At 43.7% G+C, this 24,806-nt stretch overlaps 1 protein-coding gene across 2 annotated transcripts in view; it reads right to left on the reverse strand.

The window, feature by feature from the left end:
• The window catches only part of gask1a (golgi associated kinase 1A), a 91,895-nt gene that overhangs the window by 9,196 nt on the left and 57,893 nt on the right, over positions 1-24,806 (reverse strand). For both annotated transcript variants that reach the window (XM_039737324.1, XM_039737325.1), the window contains exon 3: positions 12,727-12,849. In XM_039737324.1, coding sequence (XP_039593258.1) covers positions 12,727-12,849 — 123 coding nt within the window. The remainder of the gene's footprint in view (positions 1-12,726; positions 12,850-24,806) is intronic.

Raw genomic sequence — 24,806 nt, forward strand, 5'->3', positions numbered from 1 at the left:
TGACTATTTGCAACAAAATGTTTGATGGTTCTGTGATCACACACCAATATCTTAGCAATTCCAAAAGTGCTGCATCCCTCTGAAAGACTTTTTACAATTTTTGACTTTTCAGAGTCAGTTAAATCTCTTTTTTGGCCCATTTTGCCCGAGGAAAACTAGCTGCCTAATAATTCTGCACACCTTGATATAGGGTGTTGATCTCCTTAGGCCACACCCTCCCTCATTACACAAATACACATCACCTGACGTGCTTAAATCCAATAAGCATTCAAGTTAATACAGCTTGGAGTTGGAATATACGCATAAAAATGATGATATGGTCAAAATACTCACTTGCCTAATAATTGTGCACACAGTGTAAGTTGTGTCATTTTTTCCCCTAGATGTTTATACATAGAAGATGTAACATTTGATTAGCCTGTATTGAATGTTAGAATACACTGAAAATAACCACAGTTTTGTACAAATAGGTGTAGCTTAAGGATTCAAATAAGATACAGCAGAAGATGGATAGACTAACTACACAAAGTGCCATTCCTTCTAAGCAATTTCAATTAAGACAGACTAGTGTCTCATTGCTGACATCTAGTGGACATGTAACACTATAAATTTAGCATTATTTCAGCTGATGGTGGCAACTTGTAGTGAGATTGTAAAGGGTCACATTCCAGGCTCATCAGAGTTCGGCACTACAACCCCAGGACACTCCCACAGCTCAGAGAAGAGATGCCCATTGAAAGCAACTGACTCCGCCCCTTCAAGACCCCAAGCTGTGAAAGCAGGGCACTGCCGGAAGAGATGAGCCACCCGGTCAACGGACCTCCAACCTCTACGGAGAGTAACTTGCTGTTCTTTATTGCACCATCATGTGCTCGTTACTTTGGTTCATCATATTGTTTTAAAGTAAAACAGGGTGTATCCCAATGTTACATTTTGATTCTTACATTTATCACCTTCAACAACGGAAGGAAAAAAATCAAAAATGAAATGGCATTTTGAAAACTATGCGGCCACCTCAATGAAAGATAGAAGCAGTTACAATATAACATATGTTTGCAATGGCTTATGCGTAAGTTCAAATACGCACTGCGCAGCCCTTAGTCTAGCTGACGCCAAGGTCGAATTAAACATGGGCGCTCCGCTGTGGGATTGCACCACTGTTCAACAACACACCACAGTGAGATTTCTTTTAGCAGTGGGAGTGTAATCTGCTGAAATTCACCGAAGGAGATAATGGCAGCTATTAAGTTGGCTCATTTTTTTCCCCTAGATGTTTATACATAGAAGATGTAATATTTGATTAGCCTGTATTAAACGTTAGAATATACTGGAAACAACCGCAAAGTTTTGTAGAAATAGGTGCAGCATAAGCATTAGAATAAGATATAGCAGAAAATTGTATATATTATGTATAAATATTGTATCCATATAGTGCAATAACACAATCACTGTCAAACGATGTGCAATATTTTCTTTCATATTATATTCCACCCACTGACTGGCTTACATTTAAATATATCTTTGTATTTATTGTTTGTATTGTGCTGCCTTGTGCTGTCTTACACTGTCTTACCTACTTTCTGCGTAAGAAGTGAAATGTTTGTAATGTCTGTATGTTGTCTTGCGTGCACTTGTCTTTTATGCACTTGTTTTTTGTTTCTGCACATTGAGTCTGGAGAAACGCAATTTCGTTCAGCTATGCATCCGTTGTTGTACTGCTGTATGGTATGAATGACAATAAAGTTCACTTAACTTAACTTAAAGTGCCACTCCTTCCAAGCAATTTCAATTAAGACAGACTAGTCTCATTCCTGCCATCTAGTGGACATGTAACGCTATAAATTTAGTATTACTTCAGCTGATGGTACGGTTAATTTTTTTTTTTTAGATATTGCTGTTATAGAATATAGACTTGTAGACACATTTTCTGGTTACGCATCTTTAGTAAGTGCTTTTTATGTGTTTATAACAGTTATTTAGTTTAATGTTCATAATAATTCAGGTTTGTGTAATTATGTTTCTATGAGGAAGAATGTTTTCTGTTATGTCTCTTGCGTTTTGTGGGTCGTTGCCCTCAAGAGGTGAAGTCACCTGTCCATCTCCATTCATGAACCATCCACCCAGTCTATAAAGCAGGGGTTCTTAACCTGAGGTCCATGGACCCCTAGGAGGCCCATGGATGGGTTTCAGGGAGTCCGTAGGCGTCAGATAAAAATTAACATTTACATTCACTATCCAGCCCGGTATTGTTGTAGTAGTAGTAGTAGTAATGGTAATGGTAGTAGAAAACATAATAGTAGTAGATCTGTTTTAATTTGCACAAGAGGACTGGATTTCATAATAATAATAATAATAATACTACATTTTATTTCAAGGCACCTTTATAAGCACCCAAGGACACCGTACAGATAATAAAATCATAAGACCATCAAAAACATGCATGTGCACATACACATATATCTATATTATCTATCTATGGGACTGAAAATACAGAAATAAGAATACAGCCTAAGGGGTCATGTAGTGTTATTTCATAATTACAATGAGTGGCCATGACATTTTATAGATTGTTTACTTTAAAGTTTAGTAATACTTTGTGTATGTCATATACTGTATATATTAGACAAATCTCAATAAATACAAGTGCATTATATTCACTGCAGGGTGGCACTGCAGTTAGGTGACCTAGGTTCGCTTCCCGGGTCCTCCCTGCGTGGAGTTTGCATGTTCTCCGCGTGTCTGCGTGGGTTTCATCCCACAGTCCAAAGACATGCAGGTGAGGTGGGTTGGTGTTTCTAAAATTGTCCCTAGTGTGTGCTTGGTGTGTGTGTGTGTGCGCCCTGCGGTGGGCTGGCACGCTGCCCGGGGTTTGTTCCTGCCATGTGCCCTGTGCTGGATGGGATTGGCTCCAGCAACAACAACAACAACATTTATTTCTATAGCACATTTTCATACAAACAGTAGCTCAAAGTGCTTTACATATTAAAGAATAGAAAAATGAAAGACATAATTATAAAAAATAAATCAACATTAACATCGAATAAGAGTAAGGTTCAATGGCCAGGGGGGGGAGAAAAAACAAAAAAACTCCAGACGGCTGGAAAAAAAATAAAATCTGTAGGGATTCCAGACCATGAGACCACCCAGTCCCCTCTGGGCATTCTACCTAACATAAATGAAACAGTCCTCTTTGGATTTAGGGTTCTCACGGAAGGGCTTGATGATGATGATGGTCACGTAGACTTCTTCCTTTTAATCCGTCCAGCAGACCCCCATGACCCTGTAGTTAGGATACAGCGGGTTGGATAATGGATGGATGGATGGATGGATATTCATTGCAAGCAAAGTTGTGCTTATGTGAATATTTCTGGGGGTTCATAGCTTTCATCCGATTCTTACAGGGGTCCATGACTCAAGAAAGGTTAAGAATCCCTGATCTAAAGGAAGTGCACACAGGAGTCATTGGGAGTCACGGCTCTTAAACCAAGAAGAACGCAGCTTGTGTCAACATAATGGGTGAACCTACAAGCCCATGGTGGAAATCATCCAACTAAGTGGTTGTTAGGACCAAGCTGGGGAAAAGAGAAACAGGAAATTAGAGGCTTTGCACGGATTATTGTGGAAGACGCTCTCAGAAATGGGACTTAACACCAAATCAGTGAGCACTGCAATGTGTGTGCATCGAGATCTGATAGGATTTTGGGTCCTCTAAGGCCGCCAGTGTGTATTTCCTTCATTAGTTCCGCTTCCAGCGTTGCTAGGGGTGTGACCTCTGACCCGCACGTAATCAATGCGTAGGGATGAAAGGAATGGCTGTGAATTCAAATCCTTATTCGATCTGCGGGGACCAAATCTCTGAAGTATTCCAAGTTTATCTTTTGTGCTCATTTCTCGCACATGCTTTCGATTTGAACCCTCATTGTCTCTCATATTGGGCTTTGGATTCTTCTTCTTTCGGCCCTTCCAGTTAGTGGTTGTCACAGCAGATCATCTTCTTCCATATCTTCCTGTCCTCGTCATCTTGTTCTGTCACACCCATCACATGCATGTCCTCTCTCACCACACCCATAAACCTCCTCTTAGTCCTTCCTCCTCTCCCCTTCCCTGTCAGCTCTATCCTTAGCACCCTTCTCTCATTTTACCCAGCATCTCTCCTGAGCACATGACCAAACCAACGGTATCTCGCCTCTCTGACTTTGTCTCCAAAACCGTCCAAAATGAGCCGACCCTCTGATTCATTTCACTTTATATCTTTTTTTTTGGTTTGGTTTATGTGCATCTCTCGGTCTTTGCCAGTTCGCTGACAGAACAGCGTTATTCCAGGGTGCCTCCATGGTTGTATGAAACACCAGAAGTTAATCTCAGTTTATTGAAAAGAAAACAGGAAAAGAGAAATGCTTTTAGGTATGGCAGCAATAGAATCGTATAACAAGCATAATGGATACTTGCACTATTCTTTAATATAACAGATTAAATAAACGCCTATGGCATGGACTTCAGTCATTGTGTTAATGCTTCAGTGCTCTGCGTGTTTTATTAACTTTTCTTATCTGTGACCCTGAATTAGACAAAGTAGGTACAGCTAATGAACAGATGGATGAATATCAGGACGTGTCTTTATAAAACAAAGTCGAAATGGAAAGATGACAAGCGACTCAATAAGCAAAGCTACGGAAACAGATGGCCTGATTATGTAACCAACTCAATGAATTGGTGCAATGAATTGAACAAAATGTTCTCTTGTTACTGAACACAATATGGCTGGAATAACCGACATTTCAGACCTTTAGAGAGCTAGTCTGACACCCACGGCATCAAACTCATTTACTGAGGTCAGTACAGAGTGACATGGAAGTAACCTAATTACGATCTGAGACTTTCTTCTCGTTAAAACAAAGACTGAGCCTTTAATTACAAGTCTGACAGGAGCAAACAGCCTCACCTCATCTAACAGGAGACACGAAGCGGCCACCACCATAACTCCAAACCCAAATCGGTTGGGACAGTAAGGAAAATGCAAATCCCATAAGAAAAATACACGCAGTGGATCTTGAATGTACTTTGATTTTTATTTCTTTGCAGACAGGGTGAACCCAAGATATTTCGCGTTGTGTCGGGTCAGATTCATGTCCTTTGTTAATAGACATCCATTTCAGGCCTGCAACACATGCAAAAAAATAAAAATAATAAAATAAATAAATAAATAATGTTGGGGCGGGCGTACAAATTAGGGCCAGTAATGAGGTCAGAACCTCTCTCTCTCTCTCGATATATATATATATACAGTATATATATCATGGCCAAAACCCGAACTTCGGCCAGTTCCCGAATTGGCCAGCCATTTTGCATTTTGGCCGAATTACTAGAGATGACCAGTGTATTTGCTACTTTGACTGGCCATTTCGCGAAGCAGTGAGAGCTCCCTGGCCAAAATTCGATGTGCTGACTGTCCGCTCAAGGTGCGACGATGCTTAAAAATTTCAGATGCGGATTCAGACGTGAGTTTTCCATTCTGCAAGAGAAACTGCTCAAGGCGGCTCTTGTTCAGAAAGCGGACGCCACTTGAGACGGCCTTCTCCTCATCCAAACACTAACGTTAAGGTCAATAAAATGGGTCCCTGATGTTAAGTCACTATTTTAGGGCTAAAATGATAACAGAAATGTGAAACCTACTTATATATCCATCCATTTTCTAACCCGCTGAATCCGAAGACAGGGTCACGGGGGTCTGCTGGAGCCAATCCTAGCCAACACAGGGCACAAGGCAGGAACCAATCCTGGGCAGGGTGCCAACCCACTGCAGGACACACACAAACACACCCACACACCAAGCACACACTAGGGCCAATTTAGAATCACCAATCCGCCTAACCCGCATGTCTTTGGATTGTGGGAGGAAACCCACGGGGAGAACATGCAAACTCCACGCAGAGAGGACCCGGGAGGCGAACCTGGGTCTCCTAACTGCGAGGCAGCAGCGCTACCACTGCGCCACCATGCCGCCCAACCTACTTATATACCTAATCTTAATTACTGTGAAATAACCAAAGCACGTCCGCTTTCTGAACAAGAGCCACCAAGGCAATTGCACTACTAAGTGCGCAGCAAATCGCTGCTCATGCCTTTTTACTTCTGACTTTGGCCATTTCACAAACTAGCTGGCCGAATTCCAAAATCGAGGAAAAGATCGGACACTGGCCGGTCAATTTACAGCGACATTGGCCATTTCCCGATTTGGCCGGACACTTCCCGCTTTGGCTGATTTCGGGTTTTGGCCTTAACATATATACGTAAAATCCTAAGCCTAAAAGTGCAACGATTTTATGTGACATTGTAGTGGGGCTACATAATAATAAACATTTGTTTCTTTTGTCTGTGCTGAGTGCGTTTTGTTTTCATCATCCCGCTTACTGTCCGTTATATGTGCGTCAGTAAATGTTGTCCCCATAAGTGAAGAGAGGAAGGATGATGGAGAAAGACTGCAGCCCCGAGATGGAAATCACTTGTTAAACTCGCCAGATATATCCGGGACATTCTGTATTTAAACGAGAGGAGCGAAGGCAAGAGGAGAGGAGGAGAAAGGAGATAATTAACCCGTTCATTTACAAACTCGTCACTGGCGTTTTATTGCATCATTCAACTGCTTGCTTTTTCAACATCCGATTCAACATCATGACAGCCATAGCCGAGAAACCCCGGGGTTCGGATTCATACCAGCCATTGCCAGGACTTTTCACGGTGAGGTCGTTTTCTTGTTGGGAAGGAGCACAATAACACTACTGCCAGTATCAATACCGCCGGACTTTATTTTCACCACATTTCAATTGCTGTGTTTAACTAATCTGTGTTTGTACTTGTGTTAGAAATTTATATGAATTGTTTAGGGGCAAGGGAGGGTTCTTTGTAAATATTTGTATAGTCGTGTCTTATATAATAATTAGTCACTGGCGTCATTGGGATAGTGGTGTTTTGTGAGCACATATCCACGTTATTGAATATTTGTTTGTCTTACAATATATCCGTGTTTGATTTTACGTATCTGTTACTGTTTTAGGTTATTTTGTCATGTTGGGAAAAGTAGGTGTGGCAGGCGGGCGGGTTCCATGCCCAGCCGAGATGCCCCTGCTGCAGGGGTGCCCACACTTTTTCGGGTTGCGAGCTACTTGTAAAATGACCAGGTCGAAATGATCTACCTACATTAAAAAAATATTATATATATTGTCGCAGTAGGGGGCAGTAGTGCTCCCTTGAACCCTCGGGTACCACGCCAAACACCTGGTAAAAGTGCTACAATTTTTCTTTTTATTATAATAATGTGCACCAAGCACCCTCCACTCCACTATATTCATGAACCACAATAACAATAATAAATCAATAATCAACAATCCTCCACTCCCAGACGCGTTGTCCTCCTACCACCCAGCTCAGCTCGCCGTATGGGAGTTCCCTCAGTCCTTTTATATTCCCTGACCCGGAAGTGTTCCCAGTCCCCAGTCCATGTGATCTTGTATCACTTCCAGGTCAGGTAAAAAGTACTTTTCTTCATCCCGGAAGTCCGTCGCTCTTCCTATGACGAACTTCCGGGTCATAGTGTACAAATAAGTCTTTGGTCCTCCCTGCAGCTCCCTCTTGCGGCCCCTGTGGTATCTAGCAGGGCTGAGAATAAAAACTACATAGTCCATGACTCCCTGCTGGTCGTAGGGGCACCTCCATACTGCAGGGAGGGCTCCATCTGGCGGCTTGGGGGACTTGGCCGGGATAAACTGCCGGGCACAGTCCACAATATATATATATATATATATATACATACATACATACATACTGAGTGGGCGGCACGGTGGCGCAGTGGAAGCGCTGCTGCCTAACTGTTAGGAGACCCATCTGGGTTTGATTCCCGTGTCCTCCCTGTGTGGAGTTTGCATGTTCTCCCCGTATCTGCGTGGGATTCATCCCACAGTCCAAAGACATGCAGGTGAGGTGGACTGGCGATTCTAAATTGGCCCTAGTGTGTGCTTGGTGTGTGTCCTGCGGTGGGATGGCACATTGCCCAGAACTGGTTCCTGCCTTGTGCCCTGTGTTGGCTGGGATTGGCTCCAGCAGACCCCCGTGAACCTGTGTTTGGATTCAGCTGGTTGGAAAATGGATGGATGGAAATATATACTGAGTATACTTTATACATAAAATATATGTTGTCGTACCTTGCATGAATAACCCTTTATGGCACAATAAAAATTCAATACATTTATGGTCACTACAGTATTTGGATTTAATAATCTTCATCTGGGAAAAGGCTGACTCGCATAAATAAGTAGAGCCGAATAATGCAGTCAAGGAGGCAGCTCTTGGAAGGACTTCTTATGCTTAATGATCGAGTGACTCATCCGGAATGATGCTTCGGTGTGTCTGCCTTTGCTTTTGAATTCAGCCAAGTGAAAAATGACGGCTGTCTGATTAACTGCGATTTTAGTTCCCTCTCCTTTCTCTTTCTCAGATCGCTTTTCGGAAGGAAGTCAGTTTCATAGTTTTTATGAACAGTTCGAAAGAGCCTTTCCACATTTTTCTCCTTTGGAATAACAATGATTGATTGACGGATGACAATGGATGGATGGATGATTGACGGATCAGACAAACGCAATTCGATTGTGACATTGTGAGAAAAACAAATCCTCTTCCAATTCCACATCCAGCCCATACCCTCCCCAAACAATTCTTTTTTAAATCCCTTCTTTAGTTGATATAAATTGGAAGGCTAACTTGATCATAGCCGGAGTTTTGCAGTAGCTCACGCGTTTGATCGTGCGTGTGGGATGACAAGTGTGTTAGAAGAAAAGAGATCTCAGACTGGCCGCCCTGTATGTCAATCAAGTGGCAAATGCCATAGGGAGGATATACGATAGACTAACATTTAAAACATTTTTTTGTGATCTACCCGCACTGCCTTTCCAATCTACCGGTCAATCTCGATTGACGTCTTGGGCACCCCTGCCCTGCTGCATATGTTCCAGGGGAGCAACCATGGGCAACTCAATACCTCCCCTGGGACACTTGGTGGCAGCCTCCCTGGCTGGCGGTGATGCCTCAACCTCCTGCAGGGCTCCACGGGAGATGGAGTCCTCAACAGCCCGGTTGGGAGTTGGGGTGGCCACCAGGGGGTGCTGCATGGATTCCACAGCCCAGCTGGACAACTCTACAGCCCCGCCCGGAGGTGCAATCAGACGCAGGTGACCAAGCTATAAAAAGGGCCGCCAACCATCACTCAGGGCCAGAATAGGGAGGAAGAGGACGGGGTTGCCTGGGAGGAGTGGTGGTGCCAGAAGAAGGGTTGGTTGTTTGGATCAAGTGCTTGGGACTGTGTTACGCCTGTGGGGTTCACGGGGAAGACGTGCCCCACAGGTGAAGAAAAATAAAAGTCTTGTGTGTTTGACACTTGCCTCAGTGTGAATCTGTGCCAGGTCGGGCGCCTGTATAGCACCGTATTTCACATCACAGACAACTTGTAAGGAGTACGGCTTGTTAATTAGAGCAAGAAACCTCAGGTGAGCCAAGGAATAGTCTTGGTAGTGTAGTGGTCGGTCTGAGTAAGGGTTCGGCCATTATAATGTTTTTACAGTATGTGACTTTTAAATCGGGCTTCATTTAAATACCTACATATATACGTTTGTCATTATTCTTTTTATCATGGTGTTAGATTTTCAAATTCTTTTTCCGTTTTTAATTTATAAACGAAAATATCAAGAAAGTCGTGGTTTTGCGGCCTACCAGGCCACAAGTGGGGCAGCCTACCAGGCCGCAAGTTGGCCCCGCTAGTAATGAAATAATAATGTGATGTCAACAGGTGACTGCAATCATGACTTGTTACAAAAGCGCTATCCACGAGGACCAAAGATGGGCAACGGACCTCCAGTTTGTCAACAAATGGGTGAGAAAATGATTGAAATGTTTAAGGAAAAGAGGAAGGTCTAAGGGTTTGATTCCTGCCTCGTGCCCTGTGTTGGCTGGGATTGGCTCCAGCAGACCCCCCGTGACCCTGTAGTTAGGATATAGCGGGTTGGATAATGGATGGATGGAAGGTCTAATAGGAGGTTTATGGATGTGGTGAGAGAAGACATGCAGGTGATGTGGGTGACAGAGAAAGATGACCAGGACAGGAAGAGGTGGAACAGGATGATCCGCCGTGGTGACCCTTAACAGGAGCAGCCAAAAGAAGAAGGAGAAATCCAATGTTCCTCAAAAAGAGTTTGGAAGGGATTTGAATATTTTTCCCCTCTACAGTGAATAATATCATTAAACGGTTCAAGGAATGTGGAGGAACTTTAATGTGTAGAGGGCAGGGGTGCAAGCCTAAGCTGAACATCTCTGATCTTCGATCCTGCAGACAGCACTGCATCAAGAACCGTCACTCATCAACAGATGATATTACTGTATGGGAAGTGGATTACGATGGCAAACACTACAAAACGCAGTTACATTCACAAATGCCACATCAAATGTTACAGTGCAAAAAAGAAGCCTTATGTTTGCTATGTCCAGAAGCAGCATCGAGAAGAGGCATCTGGGATGGACCATCACACAGTGGAAACAAACGTGTATTATGGTCAGACAAATCAGTATTCCAGATCTCATTTTGAAGAAATGGACGCCGTATCCTCTGGACCAAAGACAAAAAGGACCACCAAGACTGTTATCAGCGACAAGTCCAAAAGCTGGAGCCTGTCAGGGTATTGTGTTGTGTCAGCGCCCCTTGGCACTTCTGTGATGGCAGCATTCATGCAGAAAAGTACACTAAGATTTTAGAGCAGCGTATACTGTCTTCAAGATGACATCTTTTCCAGGGGCATCCATACATTTTTTTTTGTTTTTATTTTAATAATTTTATTTGAAGAAAATAACATTCCATATAATCGGGTCAAACTTAACACACTGGAATTCAACCCTCACCGGAGAGAAAGAGAGGAGAGCCAACAGCAAGAGTGAGTCTTTAAAAACAACAAAGAAAGGAGAATATTCTTTTCCCTGATATAAATGTTTATTCTAAAATTGTATTAATTAGATCTTGCCATATTTTAAAAAGGTTTTGAACAGATCCACTAAGTGAGAAATTATTTCAGTCAGTCAATTTCCAACCTGCTATATCCTAACACAGGGTCACGGGGGTCTGCTGGAGCCAATCCCAGCCAGTACAGGGTACAAGGCAGGAACAAACCCGGGCAGGGCGCCAGCCCACCGCAGGGCACACACACATCAAGCACACACTAGGGACCATTTAGGATCGCCAACTGGCCTAACTGGCATGTCTTTGTACTGTGGGAGGAATCAAGAAATTATTTTTTTTCCTCAATTTCAAATAGTGCAGAACATCAGTTACCCACTGACTCCTAATAGGTGGGTTGGGATTCTTCCAGTTGAGTGTTATTGGCAAACACAGCATGGCATTTTTCAACAAGATACTGCAAAACCACATTCTGCACACACTGCAAAGGCATGGCTGTGGAAGAAGAAGATGCAGGTACTGGACTGGCCTGCCTGCCTGCAATCCTCACCTGTCCCCAGTAGAAAATCTGTGGAGAATTTGGAAATGAGAAATGTGATGATGATGGCGACCCATAGTGTTGTATACCTTAACTCTTTGAGGGCTGAATATTCTTTACAGGCAACTCAGTTTTCTGAAAAGCGCACATAAATCAACGTAAAACGTCTGTTGCTGTGGCTGCTGTCAACGCCTGTTCAGCGTCTCTGGTGGCAGTGTAGGGGCAGCTCGATGGCTGCTAGGAATGCATGGTGGGCTGGCTGGCTGCCCGGCCTGTCTTCATGTGGCAGTGTGACGCAATCTGGTTTGTACCTCTTGTGATCATAAGTGGTGGTCCTTCCAGGTGAACGTTGCCATCGGTGCATCAGCTACACAAGTGATCAACTGGGGATCAGGTGAAGCCAGTACCTCACTTTCATTTCCAATCTCCATCTTCAGATCACTTGCATCAAAATCGGAGTTTAACAAGTCAGAGTCCAAATCGGCGATAATACATAAAATGTCGTCCACAGAGTATTTTTGCTTTGCACATACGTTTTGGTCTCTCGTCAGATGTTGATGCCATTTTCAAGGTTCTTTGCTACTCAGTCATACGCAGGGAATTGAGGTGAACTCAATGAAGCTAACGTTCCTTCTAGCAAACTAAAACATAACGCTGAAGTTTTGTTGCTGTTTACAGCTGATTACCGTCCTCTTCCCCTAAATTGCGACAAAAGTCGACATCCACCCTAAAATAGTCAAGACTCGTTTGCAGGAAGACTGGGACAAAATAACACCTGAAACGCTTCATTGCTTGGTATCCTCAGTGACAAAACCTCTTTTAAGTGTTGTGGGAAGGAATGGCGGCATTACAAAGTGGTGAATGCTTTACCATCCTAACTTTTTTTTGGAATGCGTTGCAGGCCTGAAATATAGGAATGGATGTCAATTAACAAATGAAGTGAAGTCGACCCCACAAAACATGAAATATCTTGGGCTCAGACTGCCTGCATCATTTGAGAATGGCTGCGTTTTTTTGGTTTGCATTTTCCATACTGTCTCAACTTCTTTTCTGATTTGGGGTTGTAAAAATTGTCCTCATTACATTCTCAAGTTTTGTCTCTTGTATTTCTTGACTCATAGACCCCCTAAAAGCATGCAGATTCAGGGCCGATCGCGGACATCACACTGACAAGGAATCATTGGAGAGATCGACTTACCAGAATGTGCACCAACACCAGCTCTTTGGGGTTTCGACACTTTTCGTGGAGTTTCTCCTCGACACATGGCTCCGAGGGGTCCGGCTTGAATCCACAGCAGTAGCGGTCCAGACGATCGTTCACCTGCACAGACAAGGAATGAAAATTGTCTTTGTTTTGTTTCAAAAGGAAGGGAATTATGGAATTCAAATTCTTTGGAGGTGATCTGTGGGTTGTCTGTCACCATTCTCACAATCCTGCCAGTGCATATGCCTCTCTGTATTTTTCTTGGCCTGCCAGACCTGCTGGGTTTAACAGCAACTGTGCCTGTGGCCTTCCATTTCCTGATTCCATTCCTTACAGTTGAAGCTGACAGTTTAAACCTCTGAGTGAGCTTTTTGTAGCCTTCCCCTAAACCAGGAGACTCAACAATCTTTGTTTTCAGATCTTTGGAGAGTTGCTTTGAGGATCCCATGCTGTCTGTCGCTCTTCAGAGGAGAGTCAGAGGGAAGGAAGCACAACTTGCAATTGACCACCTTAAATACCTTTGACCACTCATGATTGGACACTCCTGTCTATGAAGTTCAAGGCTTGACGAGCTCATCCAGCCAAGTAATCAGCACTGAGCAGTGACAGGCATTCAAATCAGCACAATGACAAGGGGACCCACATTTGTGCACAGCCAGTTTTTCAGATTTGATTTAATTTCATATGACTAAATACTGTGTCACTAAAAATCTTTGTTTGGAAAACACCGCAGTACTCAGATGTTCGTAGGAAATGAAAGACACACCACTGTTATCTTTATTGTTGAAAGGAGAGTCAATTATTGTGCAGGCTGAGAGGGATCACCAAACTTTTTCATATGACTGTATAAGCCCACAATGGCCTGGTCATTTTGGTCCCCTAATCAACCTCTGTCTCCAATTGGCTAGCTATCTCTCACCCCCTCGCAGCTCAGGTGTGGTGAGTGTACTGGCACAAAAATTGCCGTCATTGCATCATCCAGGTGGGTGCTACACATTAATAGTGAGCGGAGAGCCACTTCAACCACCACTAAAGCTCTTTGAGTAGTGACAATGGTGCTATATAAAAGTAAAGTAAAAAATATAAAACTTCCTGACTGACTGAGATGGGAGTAGACTCACACCTGGTGGCATGGATCATGGACTATCTTACAGACAGACCTCAATATGTGCGTCTTGGGAACTGCAGGTCTGACATTGTGGTCAGCAGCACAGGAGCGCCGCAGGGAACTGGACTTTCTCCGGTCCTATTCAATCTATATACATCAGACTTCCAATATGACTCGGAGTCCTGTCACGTGCAAAAGTTCGCTGATGACACTGCTATTATGGGCTGCATCAGGAGTGGGCAGGAGGAGGAGTACAGGAAGTTAATCAAAGACTTTGTTAAATGGTGCGACTCAAACCACTTACACCTTAACACCAGTAAAACCAAGGAGCTGGTGGTGGATTTTAGGAGGACCAGGCCCCTCATGGACCCTGTGATCATCAGAGGTGACTGTGCAGAGGGTGCAGACCTTTAAATATCTGGGAGTGCAGCTGGATGACAAATTGGACTGGACTGCCAATACTGATGCTCTATGTAAGAAAGGTCAAAGCAGACTATACTTTCTGAGAAGGTTGGCATCCTTCAACATCTGCAGTAAGATGCTGCAGATGTTCTACCAGACGGTTGTGGCGAGTGCCCTCTTCTACGCGGTGGTGTGCTGGGGTGGCAGCATAAAGATGAAAGATGCCTCACGCCTGGACAAACTTGTTAAGAAGGCAGGCTCTATTGTAGGATTAAAGTTGGACAGTTTAACATCTGTGGCAGAGAGACGGGCATTAAGCAAACTCCTGTCAATCATGAAGAATCCACTACATCCACTGAACAGTGTCATCTCCAGGCAGAGGAGCAGCTTCAGTGACAGACTTTTGTCACCGTCCTGCTCCACTGACAGACTGAGTAGATCGTTCCTCCCCCACACTATGCGACTCTTCAATTCCACCCGGGGGAGTAAATGCGAACATTAATTTTACTTTCATTTTTTTCATTTTTATTACTATTTAATTTAATATTGCTTCTTTGTATCAGTATACTGCTGCTGGATTATGTGAATTTCCCCTTGGGATTAATAAAGTATCTATCTATCTATCTATCTATCTAAAGAATTATTATTAAAAAATGATGGCTCACTACAGGACACCAATTGCACCACAATAAAGTCGAACAACACACCTCACTCAGTTTGGCAAATCTCTACACAGCCTTCTGCTTCGTCAGGGGGGTACATGCAGCACCCCAGGTTGGGGAACCCCTGGACTACAGGAAAGGCACACAGCTGTCTCATCACTCCAATCAAATGAACAGACCACAAGTGGACTCCAAACAGGGTGTCGGAAACACCTCCATGATGATCAACAGAATGGGATGCACCTGAACGAACAATTTCACAGACCACAGTGGGTCCGAAGACTTGTGTCCGTTTCTTATCTCTCTATTATAAAAGAAAATCTTGAGACGAGACGAGACTTCCGAGAGATTTTTTCAAGTCCTGCCCTCCTCTCCACTATTTTGCGGTTCACAGCCCACACCCACGGTCCTCTCACCTCTCATTGGTGTGAATGCTTTTGTCAGACACAGTTCCTGCGCTCTCAGCTCTTATAAATTTTTATGTTTTCCTCACTTTAAGTGCCTAATAAAAGAATATGTATTATGTCCAAATCTTATTGAAAAATTTCATCCCGAAGGGATATCAACAGAAGAAATGAGTACACGGGCAATCCTAGCACCATGAAACGATGAAGTCAAATGAATTAATGCGAAAATCGTTGATCGGTTACACGCAAATTGGTTAAATGCGTATCAATAGACTCTGCTGAAGCAGTTGGTGGTGAAGGTGCAGAAGATGAAAACATCAACTTACAATATCACAAAGAATATCTACAACCGTCTGGTCTTTCACCGCACAAATTACTGTTGAAAGAAGGACGTATCGTTAACGTTATTGTGTAATTTATGTCTCAGTGATGGGCTATGCAATAGGACAAGATTAGTTGTGTTCAAAATTGGTCGAACAATTCTGACATGTAAAAGTTTAACAGGCGGCAAGAAAGGTAATGTAGTAAATCTTCAGTGGATAACATAACACACCAAAGGAGATCTTGATATGCCATTCGTATTAAAACGTTAAAAAGTTTCCCGTTAGAAGAGCTTTTGCTAAGACAATTAACAAATCACAGAGCCAAACATTCAAAAAGTCGGTTTATTTATTAGAGAGAAAGAAACGAAATTCACTCACAGGCAGTTATACGTCACGTTGTCACGATGAAAGTCCATACACAGTATCAACACTCAGTGCGATATTGACGAAAAGTTAATTCCAAATATTTTCATTTTAAAAGTGTACGTTTAAAAAGTATTTGCGTGTTAATTTCAAAGCCAAACAGAATGAAAACGTATAAACGCAACAAATACCTCTAACGCAACGTGAAACATAATTTTCTTTCAAATTATTACATTTTGCTATTTTTGACTATGGTTAATTACTCGCTGTAATGTAAAATAGTTAGTTCTATTATGCATATGTAACAATTCCCTTGAAAATAACTATCTGTTTAAATTGTACGTCTGCTTCCCCATACGTGAGCGGCAGAGCCGTGAAGTGGCTTGCACGTAGTGCCCATCTGGGGGTTGTGGAGCGAAGCCAGCCGGGGGCAGAGCCCCAAAGTTGTTTAATAAAGATTGCAAACTTTCCAAAAATCCTGTTTTTGTTGGTCATTTAGGGTATAGAGTGTTACTCGATGTGGGAAAAAGATTTTAGCCACACGTTTGCACCCTAAGAAAATGTGTAAAAAGCAAAGGGTCATTGCATCAATTGCGAAAAGTTAAAAGGTTCTCGTATTGAAGTTCCACTTCATTCTTTCACAACTCTTCCCCCTTTTCTGTCTCAAATATGCACAAAGTATGCTTATGGGCGGAGTGGTGGCTCTGAGGCTAAGGATCTGCTCTGGTATCCCGAAGGTTGCAGGTTCAAATCCCCGTCACTGCCAAAAGAGATCCTACTCTGCTGGGCCCTTGAGCAAGGCCCTTAACCTGCAATTGCTCCAGGGGTGCTGTACGATGGCTGACCCTAAGGGGAATGCGAAAACTAACAAATTCCTAATACAAGAAATTGTATAAGGTGAAATAAAGAACAAAAAATAAATAAAGTAACGTCCTCTTTAGGGAAGTAGGCGACATTAATTTACCAGAGCTAGACTGACATATGCATGCTACCATATATGTTGGGCCAGGCTGCCTATTTGGACCTCCACAGGATGGGCAACCCTACTACAACGCAATGTAATTTGCCAAATTGAAATTCTGCCTGGAATGCCAATGATCCTCCGTAGGGGACCTTTCCTGTTAAACATCTTGAAGCATGGCAGCGGAGGGTCGAACCCCCCATGTGTTTCTTTGAGGGGGTTGGTATGCATTTTAAACGTACATTTTTTGAGGCTCGGAGGAGAGCACATCTGTTACAAACGTTAGTCATTCTGCAGGTTAAGCGGCCGCTCCAAATTTTTCTTTCTTTCCGTGGTAGGTTAGGAATAAAGAAAAAAAAAATCTAATGCAAAAAGAAGTGGTGGGCTTCATAATAATCTGTTTATTGCCCATGAAACGAAAATATGAAGCAAATGTGAAAACCACCTGCAAGTGAACGCCGTGCGCCGTCTTGCCTTTTTGTGCAATTGGCGGCTGTGCTGGGCTCATTTTACCATCTGCAGAGCCAATTTATTTACTTATGCATTTATCTAATGGCCTCGGCCTGGGATTCTGTGTGCACACCTGCTGTCATGTTGGAAATTGAACTGGAAAATTCGCCCTGAAAATGTCAAATATCCTAAAAAGCAAAAACACACAAGAAAAAGTGCAGTGCATAGCCTTACTCAAAGCCATAATAAGTCAAATAAAAGCAAGTCATTGCATCATATTCCCTCATTCAAAAACTCACAGACAAATGACCACAGCGGAAAGTCACATTCACACTGATATGGAGAGGGTCCCAGGTGCCGCTCCTCAGACTCTTATCTTAAGGTCAGTAAAACTGGGCCCTAATCTTAAAATTGTATGACGGGGCCCTGAAATTAAATGATGGTTTTTAACTCTGATCTTAATGAAGTTTTAGATGCTCTTGCCCAACCCCTAATCCTAATCTTAAAATTAGTATTAAGCAGCCCTAATCTTAAAAAATGTACTTGGGCCCTGATGTTAAAAATTAATCTTTAGGGCCATAAAAATGTAATCCATATACAGTAATCACTCCTCGATCGTGGGGGTTGCGTTCCAGAACCCCTCGCGATAGATGAAAATCCGCGAAGTAGAAACCATATGTTTGTATGGTTATTTTTATATATTTTAAGCCCTTATAAACTCTCCCACACTGTTAACATTATTAGAGCCCCCTAGACATGAAATAACACCCATTAATCAAAAGTTTAAACTGTGCTCAATGACAAGACAGAGATGACAGTTCTTTCTCACAATTAAAAGAATGCAAATAGATCTTCTTCTCTTCAGGAGCAGAGAATTTCAGAGAGAGAGAGAGAGAGAGAGAGAGAGAGCTCGCAAAGAAAAGCAAACAATCAAAAAATCAATACTTGTGCTTTTAAGTTTGTCGTGGCATTTTTAGAGGAGCGTCAGGATCTTCTAAGCAAACAGCCTCTGTGCAAACAGCCCCTCTGCTCACATCTCCTCCGTCAGGCGCAGAGAACGTCAGAGAGAGAGAGCGAGATTAAAGCAAACAATCAAAAAATCAATACGTGTGCTTTTGGAAGCACCGGCGATAAAGCGGCCGGCATTTCTTAGAGGTGCGTTCGTATCCACTAGGCAAACAGCCCCTCTGCTCACAGCCCCTCCGTCAGGCGCAGAGAATGTCAGAGAGGGTGAGATAGAGGCAGAGACAAGCAAACAATCGAGCACCGCGCGGGAAGCATATCTTATAGCATTGAGGACTTTTAGTTAATATGTAATACATGCTCTGATTGGGTAGCTTCTAAGCCATCCGCCAATAGCGTCCCTTTTATGAAATCAACTGGGCAAACAAACTGAGGAAGCAAGTACCATACATTAAAAGACCCATTGTCTGCAGAAATCCGCGAACCAGCGAAAAATCCGTGATATATATTTAGATCTGCTTACATTTAAAATCCGCGATAGAGTGAAGCCGCGAAAGTCAAAGCGCGATATAGCGAGGGATTACTGTATTTACCTTATTTATTTACTATAAACTTCTAACTCAAATTTAAAGTCTGATTTTACTGTTCATTAAAATGTGTGTATTTTAATGCAATTTTAAGTTTGGCCAGTAGGGGGCAGTTCGTTTGAACCCCTTGTTGTATCAGAATTTATTATTGCATAGATAACAAAATATTTTTATACAATTTTTTTTTTTAGACACCACAGTATTTAAGGACAGTTTAAAAAGAAAAAAAGATGTTGTTTTAGAGGATTTGTGAGCTATAATTGTACAGGGGACATATGCCTTTAAATAAGAGTTTATATGTGGGATTAGTATGCCAGTGCCTGTTGCCAGCCATTTCTCCTAACCATAAACCTAACTGTGTTTTTTGCCACTAACTAGAGCACAAATACTTATCCACTATGGCCACCTGGGGGTGTACCAGCTCCCCCAAACCTGACACAGACAGACACATGGCACAAGTCCAGCACAACACACATTTTTATTTACAAAGAGAAAGACTTTTCTTTTGTTTCCCACCACATTGTACCAAATGAAGCGGCACTCCGCACTTCTTTTCTTTCTCTCTCCGTCTCCTTCTGCCTCCACTCCTCCACCAGCAAGCTTTGTCCTCCCCTTCCCAACTCGGGCTCCCTGAGTGAAGTGAGGTGGTCCCTTTTATGCTGTACCTGGGAGCACTTCAGGTGGCCCATCAGAAGTTTCCCAGTAGTACTCCCAGGTGTGGTGGAAGCCTGACGTAGAAGGGCTTCGACGTTCCTGTAGCGCCCTCTGGTGGCACCCATAGAACCTAACAGGGCTGTGCCAAACTCCAACTCCCCTGTAGCCCTGTGGGAATGCAAGGCACCGCTGCAACCCAAGGGGGGCTGCCATCTAGCTCCCCGGAGGAGGTAGAGCCTTGCGCACATCCAGAGAGGGCCCCAGCTGGCCATCACACTATCGAGGGATACTTTTAAATGGCGCGGCTATATTTAACCTACAGGTAATTGGACTGACCCCAGGATTGACTCGCGAAGTTGAGAAACCTGACCAGCATGGTGCACTACGGAGCTAAAGAAACCAACAATCAAATAATAGACCGGCCACGATTATGTGGCAAAAAACGTGAAGAAAAAAATCAAGATTAAAATCTGCACCGTAAAGCATTGGTGACAAACAGAGTGGTGGATAAACCCAGGAGAAGGTCATCACGTAGGTGAGGTGTCATGATTTGGAGTCAGGAAGATAGCGGGAGGCGGTGCGAGGCTTTCTGAAGTAGTGATGACTCTTTTCAGGGAATCAAGCAAATTGATGTGCAAGCACTAAAGAAACATGTGTCCTGTGGCAAACTGAATTGACTGGACATCGTTCGGGGGGCACACACTTTGAGTCCCTGTGCATAGAAGGTCCCACAGGTCGCACTGCATGTCAGGATGAAAACCAAACCATGAAGTCCAAGGAAGTCTCCGTGGTCAAGCTGTGGAGAGGCACAGATCAGGGCAACATCTTTTCTAAAGCACTGAGAGTTCAGAGGAGCACTACAGTTTCAACTGTTAGAGTTGGCCATCAAGGGAGGCGACCAAGAACCCAACGGTCATTTTAACAGAGCTCCAAAAGCCCTCTCCTGAAAAGTGAGAACCTATTGAAAAGATGATGACCATCTGAGCAGCACTCCATCAATCAGACGTTTACGGTAAGACTTCCTAGATAGAAGTTGTTCTTCATTAGAAGGCATTAGAAGCAGGCAGGCATGGGTACCCTTAGCCCCAATTCAGGCACTCAGAGTCTCAGGACAGGCAGCACAATCAACATTTATTGTACGCCGCACATACGGACTCACTGCAGATGCAATGAGCAAGCAGCCGTGGGCATCTCTACATTTATTACCGTTCTTATCACACAAGTCATTATTTAACCTCAACAGACTCCTAACACTCCCCTGCTCTAGTTCTGCCCCTAATTAATTCCACCATTACTTCTCAGCTGAAGGGGGTGTGAAACCCCTCTCTGTCCATGTGACGATGTGGGTTCTGGCTCCACGCTCCCATGGCTGTTTGGGAACCCTTGAACCCAACACCGTCGATAATGAAACCGAGTGAGCTAGTCAATGGAGGCAAATAAACACTTGAGCAAGGGGTGGTGCAAAAAGTGCAATAGTGCTTTTATTTAAAATCCAACAAAACAGGTGTTCAAATAAATAGTGTAGTTCTCAAAGTTCTTTAAATAAATAAATAATCCATTAAAAGAACATGGAGGTAAAACCAATAAATAGAAAAAAACAATCCTTAAAAACCAGAGGTTAAAATCTTCTTTAGGAAGCAGTCTTAAAAACAACAAACAAGCTCGGTGCTTCTTTTCTGTTAGCGTCTCACCTGCTTATCCCATTTGGGCTTAGCAGCAGGCAAGACGCTCTCTGCAGCTGCCCTCCTCTACACACTCGAGACTGGAGACCTCCCGATCCCTGGCTTCGGTTTGGCTCTCATCCCAGTCCCCGAGACTTGATTACCCCAATGGCCAGGACGCACACATTGGGGACTCCACCACCAGGTCTCCCGACTTCCGCTGCCTTTCCGCGGCCTTCTGCGGCTCATCGCTTTCACCAGGTCACTCCCACTACCTGATCGCTCAGCGGGAGCAACATCCACTCAAACACCCGGGTGACGGCCTTACACCCAGCTTCCTCACAGCTGCACACGAACGCACCGCCTGCTTCCTCGCTCCCTGTAACCTCCGTCCTCTTTTCCTCTCTCTCTTTTCTCATCTCTCCATTTTTTTTTTCCTCTCACAGCCGACTCGCGCTTCTTTTTAAATGACGAGGGCCACAGCAGCTGCACCATTAGCCATGGGACAATCACGAATGTGGGCAGTTCCTCACCTGTGCACTCGGTGAGAAACGCCCACACCCTACGGATCGCCCCACGGCTCGCTATGGCCCAACGTCCCCTCGCGCGTCGATTATTTATTTAAAAATGGCCTTTACTCAGTGAGCTGTGGACCCGCTATACCACAGTCCATCATGTCTGTCTGACGAGGCCCACCTGTACTCCCTACTAGCTCGGCGCTTGCTACCATTATTTACAGCCACAGAGTTCGCATTCCCTCCCTAAGCGAGGGGGGCCATCTTTTTCCACCTCTCCTGCACGTCAAACCTTTGGCTTATGAACTAATGGTGGTTTCGAGCTCATACAGAATAATAACAAATATATAGACGCCAAGTCTCTTTAATCCTAACTCTTACTAGTAGTATAGTAGTATTTACTTTTTTCATTTGTAGCAGGGCTACTATCAATTAAAACTGCATCTCCCAGCAGTCCCTGCAGGGGCTGTTGGAGGTCAAAGGTGATCAAAGTAGGTTAAGAGGAGGGCAGGTGGCCAAAAGGGAAAAAAAGTTGTTTTTGTCGTTGTACGTTGTGTGTTTGCGTTTATCTTTGGACTGCCTGCCGTTAATTCAGCCATATTTCATCATTGTGTTCCTGGATCGTATTCGTTTGTTGGGGTCTGGATCATCGGTCTACCGGTGTACTGAGGACTGTGTTTTGGATTCATTGGCTTTCCCGCAAGAAAAGGAGCGTCCCTGAACCATCCATCCATCTTCATCCTTTCAGCAACTACCGGTAGGACTGAGTTTTCCATTCCCTTTCTACATACAGATCGCTGGACTCAATCTCGTCACTTCTCATTTCATCTGGTTTGGTTTTTTCATGGACTTTGCTGTGTGTTGTTTGTGTTTATATATTAAATGTAATATCGCCGAAAGGGTCAGGGTGGCATTATTGTTTTCATTTAGATAATTTAATTTCATTATATTGTTTAATGTTCCCAGCATGCTTTACTTGGTCTCTGTAGTAGTGTGTGTGTGTGTGTGTGTGTGTGTGTGTGTGTGTGTGTGTGTGTGTGTCGTTCCAAGGCTGGGGTTGTCCCTGGTAATCCTCCACTAAAATAAATAAATCACCGTCACATTGACAGTGTGAATCTTAGCGGCACTTTCCTGCTACACATTTGCTTACAATACTTTTCTAATACGTAGAGATTACCAATGTTAAGAATACAGGGTGGTCCAGATCTAATTATTCAATTTTCATTACGCTATAACTTATTAAGTTTATTACATAGAAAATCACCCGAAAAATCCCGGACCATTGAGAAGTGTGAGAACTGATGACATGAAGAATCGTCTTGGTGCCAAACTAGAATCGTCCCCACATAAATCAAAGTCATCCAGCTGATCTGGATCTGTATAATTAGATCTGGACCACCCTGTATAGTCATCTTAAATTCTGAAAGCAAAACCATTTTTAAAGCTTCCAGCGTTCCCAAGAACACAATTGTGAAACAGAAGACATTTGCAGCCACCAGGACTCTTCCTAGAGTTGGCCCACTGGCCAAACTGATCAATTGGGCAAGAAGGGTTATTAAAAGATTTTCTCCACCACTTACCATTAATTAACATTGAGAAATTTAATTTGCATCTCAAATTCAAGATGGTGTGACGGATGGCTGAGGCCCATGCCCGGCCGGGACTCCCCTTTGACACTTGGTCCGGGGGAATTGCCATGGACTTCACACTACTTCTCCTGGAATGCTTGGTGGCAGCCCCCCTGGGTTGCATCAGGCATGAGACTTCGGAGCTCAGCCTTGTTGGACTCCGTGGCCACCACCAGGGGGAGCTGCATGGCTTAATGAGCTCAAGTGGGCTGGAAAGCAGCCTGAATTAGGTTATCACCTGAAGCACTTCTGGGTGGGCTATACAGGGAGCCAGAGTCGGGAGGAGGAGGACAATGCTTGCCGGGAAGAGTGTTGGCGAAGACCAGTGTGTTGTTTGGTGTATCTACTTTGTGCTTTTGGGATTGTGTTGTACCTGTGGGACATGGGGAAGACGTGCCCTACAGAAGAGGAGAGGTTAGGAGCGGGCGCTGATACAGCACATTGCCGCACCTACCACACGACAAACCAACTCAGGATCTAGATTAGGACCCGAGTACAGCCATACAACAGGTGACACCTCAGCACCAGACTAGTTCAGGTGAAGACAATAAATCTGTTTTATTTTCACGTATGGCTCCCTGTCTCTTTGTGCCGGGTTGGGTGCCTATATAGCGCTTTTTCACAATGGATATACCTGCTGTTATTTTATGGAGCCTTACATCTATATGTTTGTAATGCTAAACAGCCCGGCTTTGAAGGCCCTCTTGTAGAGAGTTTCTTCATTGGACCACCAGCGTCCAACGTAACAGTTCAAAGAACAAGACAACCCAAACAACGCATACCACGGATTCACAAAGTGTGCCAACCCCTGAGCCCCTCTTCCAATTGTTCATCCACACCGCACTCTGTGTGCATCTACAGTGGTGGGCAAAAGTTTTGAGAATGACGCAAGTGTTGGTTTTCACAAAGTTTGCTGCTTCAGGCTTTTCAGATTTTTCTGTCAGATGTTTCTGTGGTATACTGAAGTAGAATTACACGCAGTTCAGAAGTTTCAAAGGCTATTATTCACAATTACATGAAATTTAGGCAAATATTTGCAGTGGTGGCCCTTCTTTATTTTTTCAATTCACCCTGGCGACAAACTTCTGGGCCCAATCCTGACTGATGGCAGCCCATTCTTACATAATCAGAATCGGTGGGTTTTTGTTTGTCCACCTGCCTCTTGAGGATTGACCACAAGTTCTCAATGGGGAGTTTCCTGGCCATGAACCAAAAAGTTCGATGTTCCCCGAGCCACTTAGTTCTCACTTTTGCCTCCATCATTGTTGGTCACCAAACTGTTCTTGGAGGGTTGGGAGAAGTTGCTCTCAGAGGATGTTTTGGTCCCATTCAGTCGGGATTTGGCCCAGAAGTTGATTGACAGACAGCATGCCAGGTCGAATCGCAGAGG

Source organism: Polypterus senegalus, chromosome 15, assembly GCF_016835505.1.
Source record: "Polypterus senegalus isolate Bchr_013 chromosome 15, ASM1683550v1, whole genome shotgun sequence".
Taxonomy (NCBI): Eukaryota; Metazoa; Chordata; class Cladistia; order Polypteriformes; family Polypteridae; genus Polypterus; species Polypterus senegalus.